Source organism: Cottoperca gobio, chromosome 4 (assembly GCF_900634415.1).
Source record: "Cottoperca gobio chromosome 4, fCotGob3.1, whole genome shotgun sequence".
Lineage (NCBI taxonomy): Eukaryota > Metazoa > Chordata > Actinopteri > Perciformes > Bovichtidae > Cottoperca > Cottoperca gobio.
The window spans coordinates 13707438-13732882 of NC_041358.1; the positions used below are offsets into that span (position 1 = coordinate 13707438).

A 25445-nucleotide genomic window follows, 5' to 3' on the forward strand; every position below is an offset into this window, starting at 1 on the left:
CTAAACATCCAACATCCGATGGCAGCACAACCCGAGACAGACTGGAACGCTGATCTCCTTGACTGCTTTGAGGACATAAGTACTTGTAAGAATCAATACCACAACTTAAATAATGTGTTTGTTTGTTTTGGAATTAAAGGACTTTTTCAGCAAATAACTCTTTTGTTGTCTCTGTTTGTTTTCAGGCTGCTATGGTTTCTGGTGCTGCCCTTGTCTTGCCGGCACAGTCTCAGGAAAGTTTGGAGAGAGCCGTTGTCTCCCATTATGTGACATATGCACCACCTCCGCAACAACAGCAGCCTGTGGAATACCTCTCGTTGTGCCTCCTGCAGTCCTGTCTCTAAGGGTTGCCATGCGAAACAGATATCATATCAAGGTATGATGCACGTAAAGCCAATGTATAATGTATTGTACATGACAAATTTCATAATAGTTAACATTTTCTTTGGTTTTCTGCAGGGTTCTATCTGTAAGGACATCGCAGTTTCATGTTTCTGTCTGTGGTGCTCCTGGTGTCAGATGCATCGTGAGTTAAAACATCAGCAAAAAGCTCCCACTGTCATCGTCATGCAAAATCCAGGCATTATTCAAATGCAGCCTGCTCCAGTGATGGTGGCTCCTGCTCCAGTGGTGGTGGCTCCTGCTCCAGTGATGATGGCTCCTGCTCCAGTGATGGTGGCTCCTGCTCCAGAGATGGTGGCTCCTGCTCCAGATGGTGGCTTCTGCTCCAGTCATGGTGGCTCCTGCTCCTGCTGCTTTTGTGAGCCAACCAGGAGTCTCTGTGATTTCAATGTGAGCTGTGTGGCTTCTCATTGTCTATTGTGTCTGGTGAAGGAAATTCAGCTTGTGCTATTTTCCCTTGTATATTTATTTGCATTTCACTTTGCATTGTGTCCCCCGTCAGAGTAGGGGACCCAAATAGTTTTCCAAATAATCCAAATGATACCTTGATTCCAAATGTCTATTGTAATAATATTACTTGTTGACTCTTGAGTCAAACGATTGTAATTTTAGTCTCAACTTCTCCTGTTAAAAATTAGAGAAATCCTAATGTATGAATTTCTATCCCAAAACTTTTTTCTGTGAAGCTCATATAAATGTTCAGAGTTGGTTTTACAAAACTCTCTAAATTGCACAAACTTGTTCACACAAAATCGCTAATTTGTCTAATTGAGGGATTCTTCACTGTTTTGCAAGAACAATAAGAGAGTTATCTTTTGAATGAGACCAAAATCATGCAGCTGGTGCAAATGGTTGAAGAGCAGCTTTCAATTTACTTTGGGTATGTCGTTTGTAGATATTTTTGGGTAAATTTGCCCACACTGTAAGAGGTTAACGAGGAAACACCAGACAGCAGGATTTTTAAAGCAATTTGCATGGTTAGAAACTGGTTGAACTGTAAACTGGTTGCACAAACTCTAATTACAATTATCTCATTAAACATAATTGCCTGCGTAATCTAACCAGAATAACTACAAAAAATTGTGTGGGCATTTAAACACTAACATTACTCGAAACTGAACTCTTCGGCTGCTATTTCTTTTACACACACTATCTAAAGACTAATCAAAAAGAAGAGAATTCTTGGTGGCCATGGTATGAATCAAAATGTAATCTCACTTAATGGAAAACAGACTTCGTATCGATGGATGTACCTTTTATGCTGCAACACTTTAAAAGTGACGTCTCTGGGTTTACTTAAAAGTGTAAAGTGTCTCCTTGACCTCATCTTCAAAGTACAGCTAGAAAGTAAGGAGGGGTCAAATGAGGTTAGTTAGGATTAAAAATGTATTGTAAACATTTCATCTGTCGACATAACTGCCCTGTTTTTGTAAATGAAATATAATGTTACGGCCAGAGCCCTACCCCAGTACATGTTTTGTTGATGTCCTTCTCCTTCTCCTTCTGTGCCCTCTGCTGGTTTCTCTGTTTGTATGTCTGTGGCATGAGCGTGTCTGCCTCCCTCTCCAACTCCACCTGCACACCTGTTCTTCGTTGCCATCAGCCCACCTGCCTCCTATCAAGTCATCTACTCAGCAATCTTCTCCAGTTTGTGCTCTGCTGATCGTCAGATTGTTGTTTCCACTCTAAGTGGTAGTTGAGTTTAGTGATGGGAAAATGAAGCTTTTGTGAAGCACTGAACCACTTCAGCCAATTGTTTCGGAAATGGGTTCATTACTTGAAGTTTCAGGTACAGGGACCTCTACTGGCGAAGTGCAAGGCTGCAGTGGATTTAAAGTATCTTTGCCTTGAAAATTCTTTGACGCACACATCTAAGACTGAATATCATGCTCTATTTATTTAAAAATAAAGATTGATGATTGTGTGTATGCGTTATTGAGAAGAGAGTGCTGGGAGGAAAATGTGGGCTTATCAGGCTTTAAATGATAGTACAGTTTAAGATTGGATAGAGATAAGGGAAATAAAATGCAACAGATGGCCATTGGTTGGATACGAACCACGGGCTGCTGCAGCAAGCCTTTTACTGAGGGAACACCTGCTCTACGAGCTGCGCCACTGGGGCTGTGCATTTGTTATGTGGGATGTAAATTATTCTTTCAACAGTCCAAAGCGCAGCATCACTGCTCCCACTGAGTGCAACACTGTTCCCATTATAGGAGAGTTAAAACATGTATTACACAGTATTCATGTTAATAAGCTCAATTTTTCAATAAATTCAGTCAATTAAAGTTGATAACATTTTCTAACTCACTTTAGTTGATGTGTTAACAAGCCCAATAACTTATTTGTTTAACAAGCTTACAAAATAAATGAAACCTCACTAATAGAAAGCTGTGATGGAGGCAGCCACCCTCACCCCCTCACCCCTTTAGGCATATTCAATTATCAAGCATTATTTATCTTCATTGTTTTGTTATTTTAGGGAATATACCTCAAAAGTATGAGTGGCCCAGCCCTTCGTATATTTTTCTATATGTGGCCCCTAGTGAAAAAGGTTTGGACACCCCTGAGCTAGTCCCTTAGCTGCATCCCTTGTAATAATTAATAAACCTCTGTTGATTATAATACATGTAATTCATCCAATCCACATTCTTATTGATAGTTACCCACCATAAAACAATGATTCCATCCTGCTCCAATTTGATCTCTTGCCTTGAACTCATCTGGCACTTTCTGGGACACTCCTATTGCATCTTTGTATGCTGTGGATCTGAAACTCCCCCCAGGTGCTGTGCTTCTCTTCTGTGTCCCAAACACAGTTCCATGTCCTCCAAACAATGTTCCAACTGAGTTCAACCCTGCAAGAGTCTTAGAGTGTCTATCTTCTCATTTACATATTGTTGCTTAACTACACTCCCTGATTGTGCTGCCTTCTTGGCTTACTCATCTGCTTTTCTGTTACTTACTGAATACTTCGGTCATTGTCACTACAGAAATTTTGTCTCATTTGTACCATTCTTTTACATGCTTCGTCAACAAACACTTCTATCTCTGGTTTCTCTTAGGGAATGTCGGTCATGTCTGGTTTTGGTAAAGTTTCTTGGTCTGTCTCTGTCGTACAGTCATGCGGTTCTCCGTCCTGCTTTTGAGCAATGTCATCTACATATATAATAATAATAATAATATCTGACTATTTCTTGGAGGGTCAAATTCTGCTAGATTATCTGCTATTGTCTGAGAAAAGATAGTAGGGCTCACACAATATCCCTATGGGATTCTTGTGTAAGTAAACTTCTTTCCCTCATATTGGAAAGCAAACAAAACTGACTTTCTTTTTCCACTGGAATGGAAAAGAATGCGTTTGCTAAGTCTATTACTGAAAAGAATTTGCTCTCTGGATCCATGTCATTTAGAAGAATAAAGAGCGTATTGATTTTACGCTCTTTATTCTGAGTATTTTGCGGCACTGTCCTGCAGGCTCCGGAATCACACAAAAGGTCTACATACCTGTAATCCACACACACATTGAACCACGGTCTCTCTTAAAATAGGAGGCACAGTTCTACACTCTTCAGTTCTAACAGTTCTGCCTCTTTTAATTGGCTCTATGATAGTGTGTGTGAATGCAGATATATACGACCTGGTTCCGGAGGAGTGAACCGTCCTGTTGGAGAGTTCTCGTTCTCGTAGCTCCACCCTCAACTAGGGTCTTCCTGTCCGTCATTTCTCTGACGTCTCTCATCCAATGACCTAGTTTACCACAATGATAACACACTCCCTCCCTGCCTGCTCTGCTCCCTCTACCTGTGCCCGTAAAACCTCCCCTTCTACTCTTATCTTGGCTTCTTCTGGGGTTCTGGCAGTGGCGGGCTGTGCATTTCCCACCTAGGCCTTCAGTGATGTCCTACACAGTCCTACCTGAATTATTCCACCTCTTAATACCATCTGTTGATTCTGAAGGCCTAAGGGCAGATCTCTTGGACCCTGGCAACACATTATGGCTGAAATATGATTGGATAAAAGCTCTAACATAAAAGCCAGCCCTCCAAATCTTGATCTGAGGCTGGAAGCAGCGCAACCAAGAGGAAAGCTATGAAATGAAGAGAATTGACTATGGGGAATAATTGAATACATATTTCAAAATTAAATGTATATTCTGATGATGTTTAGGCCAGCAGAGAAGGCCTTGGTGGCCCTGACGGCCCGCCACTGGGTTCTGGTAACAGGTTTCACTGCTTTTGTCAAAATGTCTCTGCTGTGGGGCGCTGCCCCCTAGTGGCATCCCGCTCTTTTTCTTTTTCTAAAACTCCTGTCGAATGTATCATGTGAGTTGCACTCTTATACTTTATCAATTAACTGTATCCATTTCTATGTATGTTGTTGCACTCTTATACCTCTATTAATGAACTGTGTGCATTGCTATGTTGAAAAGAGTACTCACACACAGAGTTTCAAACTCTGGCCCACTAAGTGAAGGGAGCTAGCTTTGTTTAGAATGTGACCAGATAAGGTATGCGTGAGAAAAGATGCCCATTCCGCTATCATAGCAGGTGTTGTATTGAGCTGTAGTAACCTGAGCCAGGCCCAGACACTGAGCAGAAATCTACTGTCTAGCTCATATGCATAAAAACCTTGACTGTTCAGCCTAAATTCCAAAATGTAAACAGAGATCAAAGATGGACACCAAAGATGAAACTGTGCCAAGAAGCGTGGACATGCCTGCCGCACCAACAAAGGCCATTGGACAATGGCCTACACCGACCAATAAGAAGAAGGGACATCACTACTATGTTAGGGATATATTCTCAATGTTAGAGCTCATTCAGGCCCTTTTGTGAACCTGCGAGACAGTAAACTACTTAATTGTGGTCTGTGGAGCAGCGACGCCGAATGGCCCTCATGAGTAGAGTTTTATGTTTTGCTGCACTTAATAAATAACCTGATTTTATAACCCAAAGAATCCTTGTCCGTCTGTTTGCAGATTTAATACGCAACAAGCTCCACTCCCTGTGTCCAATCAAGTTAACCTCTTAATGGCCTATCTGCCTATTTCCCGGTTGTGTCCTGTGCCCAGTCAGCTGTAGTTGGAGTTTTTACGCAATGTCGCATATTTTTAGAAAGCTTCGAATCTCATCTATTTTGTGAGATAAACTGTTTTGAGATCAAAATCACAACAGCAAGTACAGTAGGCATATCACATAAGCAAGCACATTCACAATCAAACCCACAACTTACCTATGAAGTCTCATTATTGTCCTGTAGGCAGTAATGTTAAAAAAAAAAACTAAAAAACTTCCTGGTTCATTGTAGATGTCCACACGATCGTTTCCAGTAAAAATATATCCATCTTGAACATAGTCACATTGATAAAAGCCCATGAACAGCTGTTGTAATCTTTGAAATCAGCTGATCGATTTGTACTTCCCTTACTTTGTGTCATTGCAGTAGGCAGGGATAATTGGGTATATAATAGTTATTTATAGTAAAGGCCAATAGTTATTTATGGCCTTTTTATCAATAAATATTATAATATCTCCAAATGTACGCCTGTTGTTATTCTTAGAAAAACCTGTCTAATATGTTTAACGCAGTTAAATGTTCCTTGTCATTACCTCTGATAATATAGAAATTATCTCCGGTAACACAGAAATCCGCTGTTTCTTTTAAGTCTCCTTTTTAGCTTTTAAGACTCGTTGCAATCATCTCCGATAATACAGAAATTATCTCCGATAATTATAGAAACCACAAAGACGAATAAAATAATACATCACCTTTTATTTGAGTTGATCACTGATTCGTCTCTTTATATTTCAGATTTCATCACTCCGTCCACTCTCCAGGAATTTCCTGGCCTTTCAATTATCCAAATCGATCTGAATTAACAGATGGAGGTTGTTGAGATCCGACTCGAACATACCTGTCAACCCTCCCGTTTTTACCGAGATTATCCCGTATTTTTCCTTCTATCCCGTTTTCCTCCCGTTTAAATATTTTCCCGTAATTATCCCGTATTTTTAACCTTTCAAAAAAAAATTAAAAGGCCTGTTAAGGTTAAAATGTATTGTAAACATTTCATCTGTCGATATAACTGCCCTGTTTCTGGAAATGAAATACAACCCTTGTTTGTTGTATTATTGATTACTTGTACTTATCACAAAACGGTAATATACATAATATAAAGTGTCACTTTAGCAGAATATATTTATAGTTTAACCCTTGTGCCTCACTAGGGACATTTTTGGCTTTTTAATTGTTCGATCATTTGGCTGTGTTATTGTATATGGCATACATTTTGGCAAGGGTGTGAGGTATTTCTCCTTACTTTTTTTTTAATGTTGGAAGTTTAACCTCAGCTCCTGTAATACGTCAATAATAAACTGTGTAGCCAAAATACAGACACTCAGTGCCTGAAGGACAAAAATGTCCCCATTGGAACCCATTAAAACCATAGCCATTACAGTACAAAATCAGGCATCTGGAGTCCGGGCTACAAAATGTAGTTTTTTACTATTTTCAACCAGATTTAGCCATTTACTCATGGAGACAGTACATGCTACTTTCATGGTTTCCTGCACAAGAAATCAACAGCAATCAATTGTGACCAATAATTGACATGTACCTGAAAAATTCAGTGGTGTCTTCGTAAAAAACAAAATTTACATGGTGTAAGACATTGGAGTAACTGTTATAAAGTGAGGCACAAGGGTTAAAGATGCAGAATAAAAACAGTACAAATTACACAGTAAATTGACTTATTCATGATGGGGGCAGAAATATTTCTGAAGTTTCTTGTGGTGAAAAGTCACAAGAAAAAAAAGAAAAATCACAAAATTACATTCTAAGTGCGTTCTGCTTAATCTACTGCCTACTGTCCAATAACATTAGGCAAAAAAACACAACACACAAACCTGCAAATTCTGTGGATGGTATTTTCTGTCTGCGTCCCAAGGAGGGAGTTTCTTCTCCAAACATGACCGCCAAGTGGTTTATGAAACTGAAGACAACAAATAAAAAGAGAGTAATATTGCAGCCGTGTTTCTGATACTCAGAACTTATTTAACTTGATTTAAATGAAATGGAGAAAGATTGACATGAGGAGTATCCCACAGAAATGCACCAAATCAAGATCAATTCAAGACAAAAAGAGTTTACCAGTCGTTCTCGCTGAAAGCAGAGATGAAATCAGTCTGCTGGTGTTCAGGATAGAGGAAGAGAACAGGCCACTGCAGAAAGTGCTGCTCGTCCAGGAAGACCTGAGCCCCCGTGGCTTCCTGAGAGCTGAGGCAGTCCAGGCTCATCTGTGATATCGCTGCTGAGGAGCCTTCATCATCGCTGTCTGATCGATGATGACGAGGCTTCTTGGACTGGAGGAGCTTGATGCCTCTATCCTGCGCACAAAAAAGTACACAAAAAGGAAAAATCAGGCTTATTGGATATAGAATTTGTGTCTGATTTGACTGATTGTTTCAGGTCTAAAATAGTGATTTTCACATACAAATGTGCATGGAAAGTCACATAGGTTCGATGTTTAATTTCCTCTGCGTTTTAAATAGTATGCTTACCTTTATAGCAGCCAGAAGAGCTTCTTTCTCACCATGCTCCTTTTTTTCTTTGATCTTGGCCTTCCTGGCATCCCTCTCTGCTGCTCTCTGTGGCACAAAAAGTAAATAAATGAACAGAGCTTTATGCTTTACTGAAACTAAAGACTGCACCTCAAAATTATTTGAACTCAGTTGTTGTACCTTGCGTTTATCTGCTGCTGCTCTCAGCTCCTGCAGCTTCTTGTCAGTGGGATGGACCTTGAGCCCCTCATCACACCACTGAACGGCCTCTGTAAAGTTACGCAGCTCTATACAACTCTGAGCACCTGCAGAAACACACACAGATGTACACAAATGTTTTTTGTCATTATTCTAAGCATTGTTCTGCTTTCTCATGATGTACTGTTATGCTGGTGTAATATTTTTGAATTTTAAGCCACCTTCATTGCGATATTCTAGAAAAAGGTAGGCTTATATTACATACCTCGGATCAAGGCTTTAAGGTGGTCTGGTTTGATCTTCTTTGCAGCTGCAGCATCGTTCAACGCAGAGCGCATGTTACCTGTGTGAGATAAACCAGAGAAAATGAGGATGAAATTTAGAATAAAGAAACACATGCAGATGTTTTAACCTGTACCTTCACCACAGTATTACATTTTATTTTCTGTTCCCATATTCAGAATCAGAAACAGCCTTATTGAGCAAAGGATTTTACTTTTTTGATAATCTCAAATTAATAATAATTAATTAATGTAATTTCAGATTATATATATGTATATCAATATAAACACAATGAAGTGTATGAACAGTAGGACAATACTGCAAAGGTTTCTATGAGCATTGTTGGAGGGAGTCAGCTTTATTGTGATTGTTGTGCATATTACTATAAAAAGTTAAACTTATTCTTTGTAAGACACCTAATTATTTATATGCATAACAATCCATATTCATGGTGCTAGCAATGCGATATAGCTCTGCATCATTACCAGTTAATGCATCTGTATGGCATGTAAAGAGCTCCTTACCCAGGTGGAAGTGTGCTGCCGCTCGGTTTGTGAGCAAGACAGTGTTGAGCTCCTGGTCTCCACATTTCTTCTTCAAACCTTCTGTGTAGGTTAGTATGGCCTTCTGGTAATTCTTCTCCTTGAAAAACTCATTTCCCTCATCTTTCAGGCTCGTTGCTTGCTCTGAGAGGAATGAGGTAAATTAACTGAATCATTAACAGTTTCTAAAGTGTACAAAGCTGTTTTTACTGAAGGATAACTCCAACAGGAGTCATTAGCTTGAGGGACTGGTGGTCCACCTACCTTCCGGGGATCTATCTTCATCATGGAGAATGGCCTGCAGAGAGGCCAGTTCTGGGTGTGTGTGTGGGTCAATCACATCAGGGGCTTTTTTCATGAACATAGGTATTTTATCAAACTCCTGAATGAGATATAAAAAAAACAGAGGGATTAATGTGGATGGATAGAAAATGAACCTCTATCAAGTTACCAGTTAGCATGCTAGCTTACAAAATAACATTACATTTATCAGCTCATTTACGGAGAAATAACTTTCTTCTCTAATATTAATAACTTCTACATGTTGGCGTTACCTCCTCCCAGTTGTTTTCGCTAAAGGCATTTTTATATGAGTTTGTCTTGAATTTGTCCATGAACTCGTCCATGCCATCGTCGCTGTCATCTTGCACCTGCGGGAACGCCATCTTTGGATCAATGAGTGAAGCCTGTTTTGTTGTTTATTAATCTGTAAACTGGGAAATTACATTACTGCCACCAGCACGTCAACTGTAATGACGTTACCTCTTCTAGAAGAAACTATCCAGCTCCTTGTTTACACATGTGCACGAGCGGTACTACGTGAATAAAGATCCGTGCGAAAACGCAGTACGGATATATTAGTTCCACCACCGCCTGGCCAACAGAAAAATAAATAAAATGAAATAGCATTATTACATTCACTCAAGAACAAGTAATTTGTCTTTAATTTTAATTTTATGCTTCTTTATTGTTCAACTCAATTCCCTTTGCTAAGGAAATATAATGTTGACCTAATTAACACAGCTATATTTACTTTGCAAGTAATAGTTCAATACAAAACATAAAACTTTTCTTTTTAAATTAGATTATTATATATTGAACTACCCAAAAGAATATAAAGTAGTTCAAATCAACATTTACCAGCAACAATAAATCCCTGCTATTATGTGACAATAACATTTGAAATAAAATATGTCCCTTAAATGTGGCTCTCAATATTAAATTATTTTACCTTTGAATTCTTCTTACATACATTTTGAATGCAGGACTTTTACTTGCAATATTAGGATATTTTCACTTTTGATTAATTCTTCCACCACTGTAGGTAAATGGTAAAAGTGATGAGGTGGTAAAAATGTCAGTTAGTACATTTAAAGTTAATTGTACTTATTTATATACATTTTACTTTAAATATATATATTTAAAGTAATGCTACTTTTGTAATACTTCTTCCATCACTGGAAATAGTCATTTTATTTTTCACTTTTATGACATGGTTGTATTTACAGTATTTACCAAATGGCAGCATTGAGTTGTAATGTAAATTACAGATGTAAATGCATATTAAAACACAGCAAATGGTCATTATTTCTGTTCACCTCGTTTTTATTTGCATAGGAACATGAAAGCCTGCAAAAAATGTAATTGTGACATTCTTGTGTAATTTCATTTATTATCTTAAAAAGGTCCATTATCAAGCTTTTGTTGTGACTGTAAGTTTATGACAATCAGCATGTCAACCAGTATGCATATTATAGGTTTTATAACTTTAAAATGAAATCCCTGTCCTCTTAGACAAAACTTAGAAAGCATACAAGGCTTTTATGTTCTTCCCCCACCACCTCAGTGACTGCATCATACACACAAAGTATACACAAAAATAAAATAAAACAAAACATTCAGAGTTTTATTCATACAGTTTCCACTCTTCCCAGTAGATCTAACAGTCCATCTTTACTGAGAAACATCGTCTCAGCTGTCTGCTGACAGATCACCTCAAACTTAGGCGTTTCCTCCAGAGCTCCCTGTCCCACTACAATAACATACGGGTAGCCCAGTCTGCTGGCATCCTTCAGCCTCTTCCCAATGGTCATCTGTGTACGGTCATCAAGAACCACTTCGCCCCTCAAACGAGGCAAAGTCTCTACGAAAGTATGAACCAGTTCCTCAGCTACGCCTGAAGCAGCATCCTCCTTACTGCCCTTCTTTGGAGGTAAAACACATGCCTGGTACGGGGCGAGAATGCCGGGCCAGCAGATCCCCTCTTCTGTTGACAACACCTCGATCGCTGCGGCGAGAATACGGGTTATCCCAAGACCATAGCAGCCCATCTCTGCAATACTAGGCTTGTTCTGGGCATTGCTGAAGTTGGCATTAAACATTTGAGAGTACTTTTTACCCAGGTAAAATGTGTGGCCGACCTCTATACCCTTCGACTCTACCAGTGTGCCAGTTTTGCACTGTGGGCAGTCACTTTTGTCTGATGACATGGTCTCTACATTAGCAGAGAAGGAGCAGTTCTCACAGACCAGAAGCCGGTCCTCACCAATGTCTGCTGGCAGCTGGAACTCGTGGGAGAGTTTACCACCGATGTTGCCTGGGTCCGCCTGCACCTGAACACAACGCAGACCCAGCCGGGCAAAGAGCCTGGTGTATGCCTGGCACACAGATTCATAGGTCTCGTAAGCTGCTTCTTCACTCGCATCAAATGAGTACATGTCCTTCATGTAGAACTCCCTCCCTCGAAGCAGACCAAACTTCGGCTTTGGTTCATCTCTGAATTTTCGGGTGATCTGTTAAAAAAAAAAGGAGGAAAGATATAATGTAAAAATTGGAGCTTATTACAACAAATATACTGGTAGCAACAGGATGAAAGAGTACCTGATAAAGGAGCAGAGGGAGCTGTCTGTAGGAGAGAGTCGCCTGGTGAGCGACCAGAGTCGTCACTGCCTCCTCATGTGTGGGACCCAAGCAGTAGTCGGCTCCGTGCCGGTCTTTCAGACGGAACAGCTCTTTTCCCATCAAGTCCCAGCGCTCACTGGTTTTCCAGAGATGAGCTGAGCACAAACTGGGCATATCCAGCTTCTGCCCACCGATCCCCTGCATCTCTTGGTCAATAACTCTCACCTGTTGATTTAAGACAGCAGTTTGTTGTTTTGGACCAAACTAAGAACACTTTTACATTTATAATCAACCTTGCCACTTCAATAGACTTTGCAGTAATCCCTTTTAAACAATTCCATCTCCTCAGGCCTATATATATATATATATATATATATATATATATATATATATATATATATATATATATATATATATATATATATATATATATATATATATATATATATATATATATATATATATATATATATATATATATATATATATATATGCAACCTGTGTTGATGGGTCAAAAATACATGCTTTCTTTTAAGGGGTCACAAACCTAAAAGGTTGCCAACTTTTGCTCTAGTGTGCAGATTATCATGGATAACTGTCAGACATATTGTGCGACCTATAAACCTGTAACTGAATACCACATGCATATGATTTATTTTTGTATTTTTATCACCATTAGTTGTGTGATTGCTAGTCTTCTAAAATAAAGAACAAATTAACAGCAATCTATAAAAATAAAAGCATTGGGTATTAATGGAAAAAGAGGAAGACAGCATAATCCAGACATATACAACTTTTTTTTTTTTTTTTTAAATGAACCAACTTCACAAAAGAAAAAAGGTGAATTTTTTAAATTATAAATCAACAACAATGTAAACTTGTATGATTCATGAGTCTGTGAGACAGTGTATTTATCTTTTTTATAGCCGTTTCAGTGTCATGTCAGAAAAATCTGAATCTGAAAACATTTGTTTGTGGACATGACACAGCCAGATTCACCAGGCTTACCTGACATGAATATATATATATATATATATATATATATATATATATATATATATATATATATATATATATATATATATATATATATATTTATTTTTTTAAACAAAAACGAGTCTCACCAGCTTCTCCATGGAGCGGACGGTGGCAGGAAGGTAGTAGTAACAACCGGGGTTAGATGGATGGATGAGCCCGGCCTGCTGCATGAGCCTTTGACTCTTACAAGTCATCTCTCCTGGCAGCCGGCTTTCCTGCTCACGCAGGTTTGAGGGCTGGTAGAGGCGGGACACCAGGAGCGTGGGCTTGATTCGTCTGGTGGAGGCAGGAACAGTGGCATGCTCAGCACATCCCGAATGGTGCCTCCGGGGAAGTACTGAGGTTCTGTTGATGCGCTGGAAGACTCTCGACCAAATCTGATTCATTATAGGCTCCATGGTAAATACAGGCCTACTGAATGAGACAAATCAATTAAGAACTGAAACTATTAGTCAGAGAATAAATAAGCAATATTTTGCACTTTACTTGAGTATTTCCATTTTATGCACATTTATATATTTCTACTGCATTTAATTTCTGTAGCAAGCTCCCCAGCAGTATATTTATATATTTTTATATATATATATATATATATATATATATATATATATATATAGTAAAAAGCCTTTTATTACATTAAAGTTATTGATTCAATTTAAATATTATTTCTACCCTGTGGTGCTTGGGACTTTTGCTTAAGTAAAATATCAGAGTGCTTCTCCCTCTGACACAAATACACATGATCTAGGAAAATTGATACTCGCATGCAGGTAAAGTGAGTAATCAGGTGAAGGTCGTCAACACTCAGTAATTTTCCTTACAGATGACACATTTAGTCCTTTAAATAAGCCACAGATATAAAACATGAATGCAGACGTTTGGTTGTGGATGCAGATGCCACTGACAGATGTCCAAAATGTGCTCAGCAGCGACAGTTCACAGATACATGTCACTAAATCCTGCCCTGATGGACAGTTTAGCACTTTAGCTAGCTTGGATGGTTAGCCTCCTCAGTGAACACATAACGACGTAGTTACGTATGCAGAAGCAGTAAACAAGACTCACCTTGAGACCGACAACTACTGTGTGATTGTTCAGAGTAGGTTATTTGGGCAAATGAGCCAAGAGTGTCATTTTTATAAAGTTGACAAACTGCAAAATATTGAAGGTCCCTGCATGTTGTCTTCTTTAGCCAGATATCCGGTGAAGGTCACATCGCCACCTGCAGGTCTGGAGCAGTAACGACGCTTCACCATACACAGTGGCAGTGTAGGGGAAAGTATTTAGATTCAGTACAATATCATTAATATATCTCTAACTGTGTGTGTGTGTGTGTGTGTGTGTGTGTGTGTGTGTGTGTGTGTGTGTGTGTGTGTGTGTGTGTGTGGAGAGAGAGAGAGAGAGAGAGAGAGAGAGAGAGAGAGAGAGAGAGAGAGAGAGAGAGTCTTTAAGGGTCTAAGTGTCTGTATTTTGGCTACACAGTTTGTTATAAGAGCTATTTTTAAACCTTGCCAAAGCATGAAGAAATTAAAAAGTGGAAAATATCCCAAGTGAGGCACAAGAGTTAAGGGTAACGTTGTTGATTGTTTATGTCTTCTTGTACATTCTACAAATGTAATACATTAAGTTATTTCTTTTTTTTGTAAAAAACATTGTGTCATTTCGTTGCGGTGCGTTGCTGTACCGGCGTTTAAGAGTATTCTATGTCGTCATAAATGATATGCTTTGTTAACGGCACATAATGTGTGAATAATTGCTTTCATTTTTCAAACAGTTTTGTTGAAAAATATCTCTTTGTGCTTTCATGGCCCATAATAGAAGGTATAACCAGTAACCCTAACCTTAACAACAATCTGTATCAGTGTTTTACAAAAAGCTTCAACATATTATTTTCAGGACCTTATGATATGATAATAAGCGCTTCCTCTAGCTCTGATTTGAAGTTCATCAACTCCTGAGAAGAATACCTGACTCCTTAGCTGCTAATACAAATCTGCCCTTTGGTAGTGAGCAAATATATAGAGGGTTTACCAGAACTTTGTAACTGAAACAGCTGACAGACAGTCAGTCAGACAGACAGACATATAATATAACATACAATAACATACAATATAAACACCAGGCAAAGTACTCCAAACCTCCTCTGTGGTAGTTCCTGCTACAGTAGGTGTCTCCAGGATCTGATTTTGCCATGCCACTCACATGGTGAAAACAATACCAGCGTCGCTGTCACGGCTGATAACAATGAGGTGAAAGCTGCTTAAACACTCTGTATAGCTGGTGGTGATACATCAGTAATTGTTATAAAATGTATTGAAATAACAGTAAAGATAAATAGATGTAGTGTTGAAAACATAATTACACACATTAAAGCAGAGACATGCAGTTTTATTTTATTTATTTTTTCATGTTGTGTGCAGCTGCTCCTCCCAACGCATGTCCAGTCCTTTCAAACAGTAGCTTGGACCATACGAATACTTCGCACATCCACTGCAATCCCTTTCCTTCTCGGGGATCTACCTGGAGTAGAAAATAAAGTTTTGTCTCCAGTGTAGTGTTGGGGAAATAATACAATCACAAATATAATCATGTTTAAATACCTTTATTGAACATACAGTGATCGGTAATCATGTATTATTCCTGCTATATTTGATTGTTTTGAATCTGAACTGTGAATATGAAGCCTGAAATGCCGTCAGTGAAAACATAAACTATAAGACAGCTACTCCTGGACAGGGGTGGAAGAAGAACTCAGATCTTTTACTTAAGTAAAAGTAGCAATACCACAGTGTAGAAATACTAAGTAATAGTCCTGCATTTAAATGTTTACTTAAGTAAAAGCACAATAGTATGAGCATCACAATTACTCATAATGCAGAAGGGCCCATGTCAGAATAATAATAATAATAATAATAATAATAATAATAATATAATAATAATAATAATAATAATAATAATAATAATAATAATAATAAATAAATAAATATTAAATTATAATTATTACATCACTTTGATGTTGCAGCAGGTAAACAAGCACCTTTTTATTCTTGGGGGCATTAACTGCAAACAGGGAAGAAAACATATGGAATTGTTCAAATGTGTTTATTAGTATTATGATGAGTTATATAAGGTGTATATTGGTGGGGGAAATTAATCATAAACCTCAGTCACAGCATGACAGTTACTTCTATGTTCACCAGATGGAGATGGAGTCTCACAGGTAATGTTTTCATATGGCTTAAATTAAGCTTTTAAGAGTATCAACCAAAAATCTAATACTTTCAGATTCAAGGTTTATATTTCATTGGTGTATCCTAAGTAATTCTATAAATATGGGTAACATATCTCACTATCTGTGATTGTGCAGATTAGTTTAGGCACAGCATTTGATTTGAATTATTTTTTGTACTGATGGGTATATTTTAATATATTGTATGTACAAAACATAAAACATGATGTATTGTTATCTTGTTTAGTACGTACAATCTAAGTCTGAAAAGTAAAATAACTAAACCTGTCAGTATAAATGTAGTGGAGTAAAATTCCCTCTTAATTGCAGGTATCTTTTGTCTATATAAGAAAGGGGCAGTGCACATTTCTAAATACATATGGTATAAAAACATTTTATTCTATTTTTCATCTGTAGTCCCTGGCCAAGGTGTTACAAAAAACTTCCTGAAATACAACACAGCAAAAACAAAAACAGGGCATGCAGTTAGTGAGGCTTCCTAAAATACAGAAGTATAAAGTAGCGTAAAATGGAAATGCTCAGATAAAGAACAAGTAGCCTGCCTCAAATTTGTACTTTACAGTACTTGAGTTAATGTTGCTACCCCTGGCATGAAGATGGCAACTCTATTATTCGGACAAACATTTTCTCAGAAGGGACGTGACAGGTCACAGTGATGGAGACAGATGGAGACAGACATCTGTGTGGGAGAGTACAATACGGTCTAACTAAGAAAGGGGTGAAATATGTAGTTGGAGTTTAAATTAAATGTAACATAGTGCAAAAAACATTAAAAAAATATATATATATACTGTATGTAAAATTGGAGGCAAAAAGACAAATATTAAGTTTTCTGATTACCTTTGCTTTCATTGTTTGCTTGATAGAAAGAGGAAGAAAAGTGCCTTCAAAATGAAGTGAAAGCAAAGATCATACACTGTTTTGGTACAATTGATGAGGTTTTATTGAAAGTACTATACTGTCACATGTAATCTTTGCCTTTTGTTGACATTATACTGTACTGCAGTCTGTGTTAGTGCACTTTTGATGGCTTTATAGCATTTTATGTCAGCAATTTGAAACCATTATTCCTTGAGTCAGTCAATGACACACGGACACCTGATGGTCAGCTCACACAGTAAACAGTTTCTCTTCTCTTAGGTGGACACACACACAGCACGCACGCACATACGCGCACACACACACACACACACACACACACACACACACACACACACACACACACACACACACACACACACACACACACACACACACACACACACACTGATGTATTCCTGAGCCAATTAAGTTTGTGCCTCTTCCATCCATTTATCTGGAGGCTCTTGTTGTAAGATTTGGTTCTCAGAGAAATGGCGACCAAGTGTCTCCTTGAGATACGAACAATCCCATTAGGACAGAACTTATCTGCAAACATCACATTGGACTTTTCGGTTGTATAGTGAATATCACATTTGTACTGTTACAGTACTACTGTTTTGTTATTTTATACATATTATTTTAAAGATATAGTAGTGTATAGTATAAGTATGGCTTAGTGGGACACAATTATGTCAATTTTCAACCCAAAAAAAAAAGAAGACATTTTAAATTTAAATTTATCTAGCACATAATATTATGGCAGAATTGTGTAATCAGGCTTCATAATAATGACAGTATTTGAAACCTAGAAATGCTCCATTAACTCTACTTAAAATCATTTAAAGTTTCCTTGATGGATTATTCCTAATAATTTATATAAATAATGTATATTTGCATATTTACCACTTAGAGCATTTTCCTTTACTGTTTTTGACTTTTTAGGATAGTATATAAACTGTACATAAAAACTCATATTAAATGATTTTCTCTAGTCTGGATTATGGCAGATGGACATCCCCATCCCCCCTTGTACATTTGACTTCAATGCAACTTTACTTTCATTAAACTTGTGAACAAAGAGACAGCCTTCTTTATTTATTGAGAGTAAAAATTGGTTGTCAGCTACAATCACTGACCTTCAAATCTTCACATTTTAGTGTCAATTTAATTCTAAAATTCAGTCATGACATAATGGCTGAATATGGAAAACATGTAGGAGCTTTGTAATTAAATAACAGATAACAGCTTCCCACCAACCCTTTCTGCTGAACTGCAGCTGCTGCTCAGTTTGCTAGAACCGAATTATCACTGCTTGGGCTCAACAAGCATCAGCAAACAAAGTCAGCTAGACATTAGATTAACATTAGATTGTTTTCAGTTTGTCAGTTTGACATTATGTCATTCACCCTGCTCATTGTATGACATTTAGTGTCATTTAAGTTAATCTTCTACACCTCTGATTTAAATTCTTAATCATAACAGTCGGACAAACCAAGTTCATCATAATGAAACAACCACTGATTACAGCCATCGATGCACATCAGCTCAACATATACAGACAAAATACCCCAGACTCAAACATAAAAACTCTTTGGTGGGCTTTCTTCATGCTGCTGAGATAACGCAAAGAAAACTAGGAGTCAGAGCAGCATCGTAAAGGTAGAAAACATGTTAGCCATCCAGTATAGTCGAGCTAAATGAATAAACCTGTGTCTGCTGATACTGCATGATAACCTCACCTGAAAGGAATGAGATCATGAACATCTTTGTTTTAGTCTTACAAAACAAAACAAACTGAAGGTCGACTTACTGGCTTTTTGCAGAGCTTTCGATCATATCAAACAGTCTTTATCAGCGGAGGGAGTTTGCTCAGGTACCTCAGAGGTGGAGCTCAGCAGCTTTTGAGCATTTTTAGGACTTTGGCTGATGAATAATGGAACATTTGTCAGAAGTCATGAATTTTCATGCTCATGTTTATCTTGTATTTATGTATTTGCTGAACATATCTGTACATACAGTATTAGAACAACATGATGTTCACTGACCCATTGCTAAATTGTTGCCTGAGTTTTCCCCAATCTGTCCGACTGATGATGTCACCAACATGAATCAACACCAAGTCTATGAATAAGGAGACACATTTAAAGAAATGTCTTTAGGTTTTTAGAGTGTGGAACTAATAGATAATAGCTAATATTTTGATTTTGTGCAAAGTATCAGTCAATAATGATGTCACCTTTCAGTAATCCATTGTTTAATGAGCAAAAACAGCTCAATTAATACAGAATATATTTATATGTAAAAGTGGCTGTAGAACTGTGTAATTTGGTTCCAACAAAAATAATATTTGTAACTTTAGATGTCACTTTTATCAGGAAATTAGTGAGGTTTGGTTAAACTCTATCCATCTGCTGAACTTGTCAATCAAGTAAATTTTTTTAGTTCAAAAGGAAAAACAACAATTAAAAGACTTCTAGTAACTTCGAATGTTTGAAATTGACTTTTTTTCTTCCAAAAATCAGGTCTTTTCTATTTTTCTTTTATTGTTTTCTGCTACCATAGGGACAACGACACAGCACGTCCAACTGAACATAATATCATTTAATTGACATCCTAAGTGGGACCTCCACCGTTAATGATCGAACTGAAATGTCATGCTGAGTATCACACCTCACCATCAGCAGCACCATAATGACCTGCATGATGGGACTGTCAACATTGACTTTTTTCCTAACATATGGAACCAAACTGCTGTAAAAACAGGGACGACCGGGCCATCAAGTGTTGTAAACAGATGAGACACCTGTTTGGGAATCACTTTGCATCAATTAGCCATACGGTGCAATGAAGGTCGGTGCAATCACAGAGGAGGCTGCACCCATCTAATGTGATTGTCAGTTGAAGGTTGTAAAAGGCTAATGCTCGTCTTTCTCAGGGAGACGGCTAAAGTTGGTGATGGCGGAGATGACCGGAAACATAAAAGGACTTGACTGTCATGACAGAGTGAGGACTGTGTGTGTGTGTGTGTGTGTGTGTGTGTGTGTGTGTGAGTGGTCGGGATGGGCCAGTAAGTGGGAGGAAGTGGAGAGATACTCCGAATTATTGAACTGAAAGGTGGGTGGTATATAACAAAGGGAGATGCAAGCATAGGATCAAGAAAGAAGACTCAAAGACAGCCACCAAGATAACAGAGTTAGTTTCAGGAACAGACCGGACCAGTAAAGAGACAAACCTCCTCCAGGTATCCAGCATGCGTGCTCTGGGGGTTTTGCCTCTGCTGTTGTGTGCAGTGGTGTGTGTGGTCCAGGTGAGAGCAGAGGTGAAGGCGGTGAAGCTCTGCGGTCGAGAGTTCCTGAGGGCTGTCGTTTACACCTGTGGAGGCTCCCGTTGGAGGAGATTCCTCAGTGAGTCAGACATGGACGGTGAGACGGCTTTACCTTTTATTCTCAAAACAGGCACAGAATTAGTGGTCAGTGATAAAAAGTCTTATCTAACATTTTACCGATTTTCTCCTTGCTTCAGGATTAACTTTATTATTAGACATATACACAAGCAAGCATTATTAAGAATAACATTCTGTTGATTTAGCCTTAAAGGATATGTTCTCCATTTTTAAAGTCTGTCTTAAAACAATATTCAGGTGCCCATTTGAACGTTGAACCAGTTTTTGCTGACTTTAGTCATTCATCATTCTGTACTGGCCAAACTAAGTGATGGGGACAAAATCCACAGTCCTTGTTTAAAAGTTTATCTCAAATTAATTTAGGCTTCAACAGTCTGAGTTAGACAAATCTAATGGATATGATTCAAAATTATAACGTTTTAAGTACAAGAATTCCCTATTTGTGTTACTATCCCTCTACTGCAGCTCCACAGGGAAACACAAACTACTTGTTAAGGGTTTAAGCACTGCACAGTCTGGTAATAAAACCCTAAGATATTGATGTATTTCCAAACTATATTTTGCTAAAATTATGTTGGAGTGAATCCTGCATCTGGCATCCACCTTTTGTGGAAATGTAATTTATACTGTACCTCTTTGTCTGCTAAAGCTTTCTGAAAGACATCTGTAAAATCTCACCAGAATGATCATATCTGACAGAAACTGTTCTTTCTCATTACATTCATGTGTTTTGATATTACTTTCATTGACTCAGTCGTCAACATTTGAATGTGCAAAGTGCAGAGTGATATTTAACATACATAACACAGTTATCAAACTAAAGGGGATTCATGTTTCTGAAAGCCGGAGACCTGCAGCGTTCCACTGCTGTGAACGTGCTGTGAATCTTGCTACATGTACTGAAAACCACAATAGTAATAAACTATAATGATAATAATAATAATAATAATAATAATAATAATAATAATAATAATAATAATAATAATAATAATAAATTGTATTTGTAAAACACAAAGAAGATATGGACACTAATAATCCAGTGGCTGCAGTGTGGTGGGTGTGCAGGCAGACAGGTGCCTCAGCGCCGAGACGTTGTCTGCTGTTTCACCTTATCAGATCCTACATATCATGATTCCCCGGGCATCAGCCTCTCTCTCTTACTGTCTGTCACACACAAACAAACCCAGTTATCCTCTCAGTCGTGCTGATTAGAAAAAGTAAAGTGACACTGGAGAAGACAAATAGCATTGAGTTAATCTGTACAGTCATTTAGAGTTTCCTTATTTAACAGGAACATAGAACTCATTTACACGAGATTGATCTGACGACAGTCCGTCGTCTATTATGCTGTTGGAAACCTGCGGAGGAAAAGTGTGTGAGGTCCTGCTTATTGGACTGAATTTGAACAATTTACTTTATGTCAGAGTGTTTCTTTAAACATTTGTTGTGTTTGGTTGTTACAGGTTTGCCAACAGAGGAGCAGAGCAGTTTGGAGAGTCTGAGCAGCAGCAACCCGGGCTCCGGGTTGATCAGACGGGATATTAATAACATACTGACCAATGTGTGCTGCCAGGTGGGCTGCAGGAAGAGCGACCTCACCTTCCTCTGCTAAGGAGAACCCCCTTCTCTATTCTTCTTTCTCCAAAATGACTCTGCTCTCTCCCATCTCGCCTTAGAAGAAACCAAATCTGAATCAAAATACTGAATACTGAAACAATATGATCACTGTATTGTATGTACAATAATGCGCAAACACACAATTTTTCCAATTCCTTTTGATGTTTTTGTTAGTTATTTCTTTAACTTGTAAGGTTTGTAGATGTGAATGTGGACCACATCTGAACCCGAGCTGGAGGATATGAAATTAACCTATGAGAATTTGGACACTAGGTTGAGGTAAATGCACTTAGGGAATATAATACTTCCAACTCTGACTCTGTGTAAAGAGAGGAACGATATCTCAGCCGGGTTTGTGTCCTGTATTTGACTCCAAATTCATAGGGTTGCAAGTTTGTAAAATTTCCATCTTTGCTTTGATGTATTTAAAGGAAACTTGTGCTGAATTTTAGCATTTCGCTATTTTTGTCAAATAAATGTTCTTGCACGGGGCTTACATTCTTTGAGGTGTGACGTCTTTTCAAAGTTGCAGTCCTGGACCCTGGATACCAAACAATATTCAGCAAACCTAGAGTCAATATGATCCTCATAACATCAACAAGTGACAGAATAGCCCAAAAATGACAATGACAATGCCAATGCTAACGTTGATTAGCAATTACAATGTGTTAGCATGCTAACATTTGTTTGCAACTAGCACCTAACACAAAGGCTGAAGTGAATATCATTAGCTTTGCAAGTATTTGGTCATAAACCAAAGGATTGGACAAATAACAAGCAAGTAAAACTTGAAAAACGTAAACACGTCTACAGTCAAATGTAGGCTAATTGTCTCCCCTGAATTTAATTGTTGATTTTTATTCTGTTTGTATTATTCTTAGTATTTATTATTTATATTACATATTGATTATATTAATTTAGTATTTAAATTATTATATTATTTTTCTTATTAGGCTGCTATATTATGTTATAATTAGGGCTGTCGAATTAACGCGTTAATTTCGATTAATTAATCACAGAAAAAATAACGCGTTAAAAAGCAAATATTGTTATATGCGATTAATCGCGATTAATTAATCACAAAGGTTGTAATTAATTTTATTCATTTTTTTAATTGCTTGACAGCCCTCAACTCAAACTCAAATTCTCTGAGATTGGAGTTACATAATAATATTTTTAAATAATAATAAATATTATATTATTAAAATAATTTTTTGTTGTTGTTGTTTTTACCTTCAATTGCCCTAATACGCCAGGTACCCAGGGAGCAAAAAAAATAGAAATGTTAAACAAATGCAACATTAAGAAGTTTGATATTCAAACTTTAATTGGTGTTAAACACAGCAGCCTATCAGAAATGCAAAACAATTTGCAATCTTAACCCTTTAACACCGAAGCCTCAAAATGTCCTGGACTTTTTTACTTATTTTGACAATAAAAAGGTCAGAAAATGTCCTGTGAGTAAGTGCGTTTGCCCATTCTCCAACTTTCAATATCTGGCAGTTATTTACAATTTACTAAGAGTGTAACAGTTTAAAATGAGGAAAAACACAAAAAACGGAATTTGATTTTAGAGTTTTAGTGAACAAGCTGTTTTCAAGCAGTACTTAATCGCTCAACAAAATAAAAATAAAAGTCTAAAAACAACACAAAGTTGCCTGAACACTGGTCAGAATCACTTCACAATTTGGTTTATTGCCAAGTAAATTTACACATACAAAGACTTTGCCTCGCTCTTTTTTTCAAATCTTAGATTTAACAACATTGCATAGCCTAAAAAACAAACGCCCCCCCCTTTCAAAAATATTGCTTCCAGCGCCCCCGTTGAGAACCCCTGGGATAGATGGGGGGCTCTGAGGTTCATAACCAACTGTAAACCCCTCACACACCATTGCACGCTTTACTCTTTAGTCAACTGGACATCACTATCAATGCGCAGATCTCTGCACTGGTACACATTCATCTATAAATGTATGCTTGGACAGCTGCCCATCTAGATATCCACTTACATATCACAAAAAACAGTACAGCTATGGGCTACGATCTCAGAACTACATCACTCTGTCCGTCCCCTCAATTCGCACGGAACTTGGAAAAAAGGCCTTTTCATTCTCTGCCCCCTCAACCTGGAACACGCTTCAGCAGGAACTTAAGCTGTCCAGCTTGACATCCCTAGGAGATTTTAAACTCTTTTTAAAAAAGCTGGAGAATTCATCTGTCGGTGTTTGTTCGTGCTATACCTCATTTTACGCACTTTCGCACTTTCAATGACGATTTTTATGATGTTTTATTTGACTGTTACCTCTGTGTTTAGTGTCCTGTCTGTCTGTAACTTTGTATGGTACTGTTACCATCTGATCAGGTCTCTCTTGAGAATGAGACCATGTGTCTCAATGAGATTTTACCTGTATAAATAAAGGCAAATAAAATGATTCTACTCTACCCTCCAACACAGTAGCTGGCGGCAATTGAACCTAACGCTGGTTGTCCACCTGCCGTAAAACCAAAGAAGAAGAAGAAGCCAGTAAACAGTACAGGCACTATCAGCGTTAGCTCAGCTCTCTGGATGTATGAAACTAGCCGGGAGACGATGTTGTAGTCGTGGCCAGTAGCGGTTCTGGGGGGGAGGGGCCAGTGCCCCCCTAACACAGAGCCTGGACCCACCTGTGCCCGCCCCCCTACGAACGAAGATTGTACAATAATAAAAAGTAGGCTACTGATTCTTTTTTTGTTATATAGATATGGCGCCGACGCGAAAGGCAAAGGTGCCCCAACATTCTAGTCGGACCCTTTACTCACACCTTTAGTGTTACACCGCCTGAGGCTTGCTGGCTGACACATGGCTGAAGCGCGAACGATTCCAACCTACCAATTACCTGACTAGAAGAAGAAACAAGAACCACGAAGTAACAACACTATTTTATTTGTGTGATTGTTACAAGGTAAGACTTCAGGTCATGAAATGTTGTTGTTGACTTAAGTTGCAGCCCGCCAGACGTTAACGTTAGCCTGAGTTGATGGCTTGCTAAGGATTAGTAAGGATGAGTGTTAGTAATTTATTCCTCGAGTAGTACTCGTTTCAAATGAACTCCATTGGTGAACAAGGGTACTCAGGTTTTAGTTTTTTTTATGTAGGCTACGTTTTTATTTATTTATTTTTACTGTTACCTCTAGGCTACATGTAGGTATGTGACAAACCCGTTGATTTTGACTGCGCGTGGCGGCTGCGTTGTGTGTGACCAGCGCGGAGCAGCTATTCCCGTGACACGATTCTTGTATGCTGCCGGGTACCAGCACACCGTGCGGTGCTAAAACAGCATAGGGAATCATACAGGACTGTCTCAGAAAATTAGAATATTGTGATAAAGTTCTTTATTTTCTGTAATGCA

At 38.1% G+C, this 25445-nt stretch overlaps 3 protein-coding genes across 4 annotated transcripts; 1 reads left to right on the forward strand and 2 right to left on the reverse strand.

The window, feature by feature from the left end:
• Positions 1-388: 388 nt before the first annotated feature.
• Positions 389-9800, reverse strand: ttc4 (tetratricopeptide repeat domain 4). The gene is given in 11 exon segments (XM_029429805.1): positions 389-752; positions 1656-1742; positions 7311-7358; positions 7360-7396; positions 7555-7790; positions 7965-8051; positions 8145-8269; positions 8428-8505; positions 8969-9130; positions 9251-9368; positions 9541-9800. Coding segments are annotated over 10 exon segments (1050 nt in total). The 5' UTR covers positions 9652-9800; the 3' UTR covers positions 389-752; positions 1656-1694.
• A 987-nt stretch (positions 9801-10787) lies between these two features.
• pars2 (prolyl-tRNA synthetase 2, mitochondrial) lies at positions 10788-14167 on the reverse strand. Of its 2 annotated transcripts, none has more exons than XM_029429776.1 (4): positions 13991-14167; positions 13012-13336; positions 11867-12112; positions 10788-11778 (listed from the first exon to the last, which is right to left on the reverse strand). In XM_029429776.1, exons 2-4 carry the CDS (start codon positions 13321-13323, stop codon positions 10897-10899), a joined length of 1440 nt encoding a protein of 479 aa, XP_029285636.1. In that variant the 5' UTR covers positions 13324-13336; positions 13991-14167; the 3' UTR covers positions 10788-10896. The 2 variants fall into 2 exon arrangements, with proteins under 2 accessions (XP_029285636.1, XP_029285634.1); XM_029429774.1 differs by having other exon boundaries at positions 13012-13339.
• Positions 14168-20286: 6119 nt separating this feature from the next.
• Positions 20287-22051, forward strand: insl5a (insulin-like 5a). Its single transcript, XM_029430239.1, has 2 exons — positions 20287-20458; positions 21903-22051. Exons 1-2 carry the CDS (start codon positions 20287-20289, stop codon positions 22049-22051), a joined length of 321 nt encoding a protein of 106 aa, XP_029286099.1.
• Positions 22052-25445: the final 3394 nt, after the last annotated feature.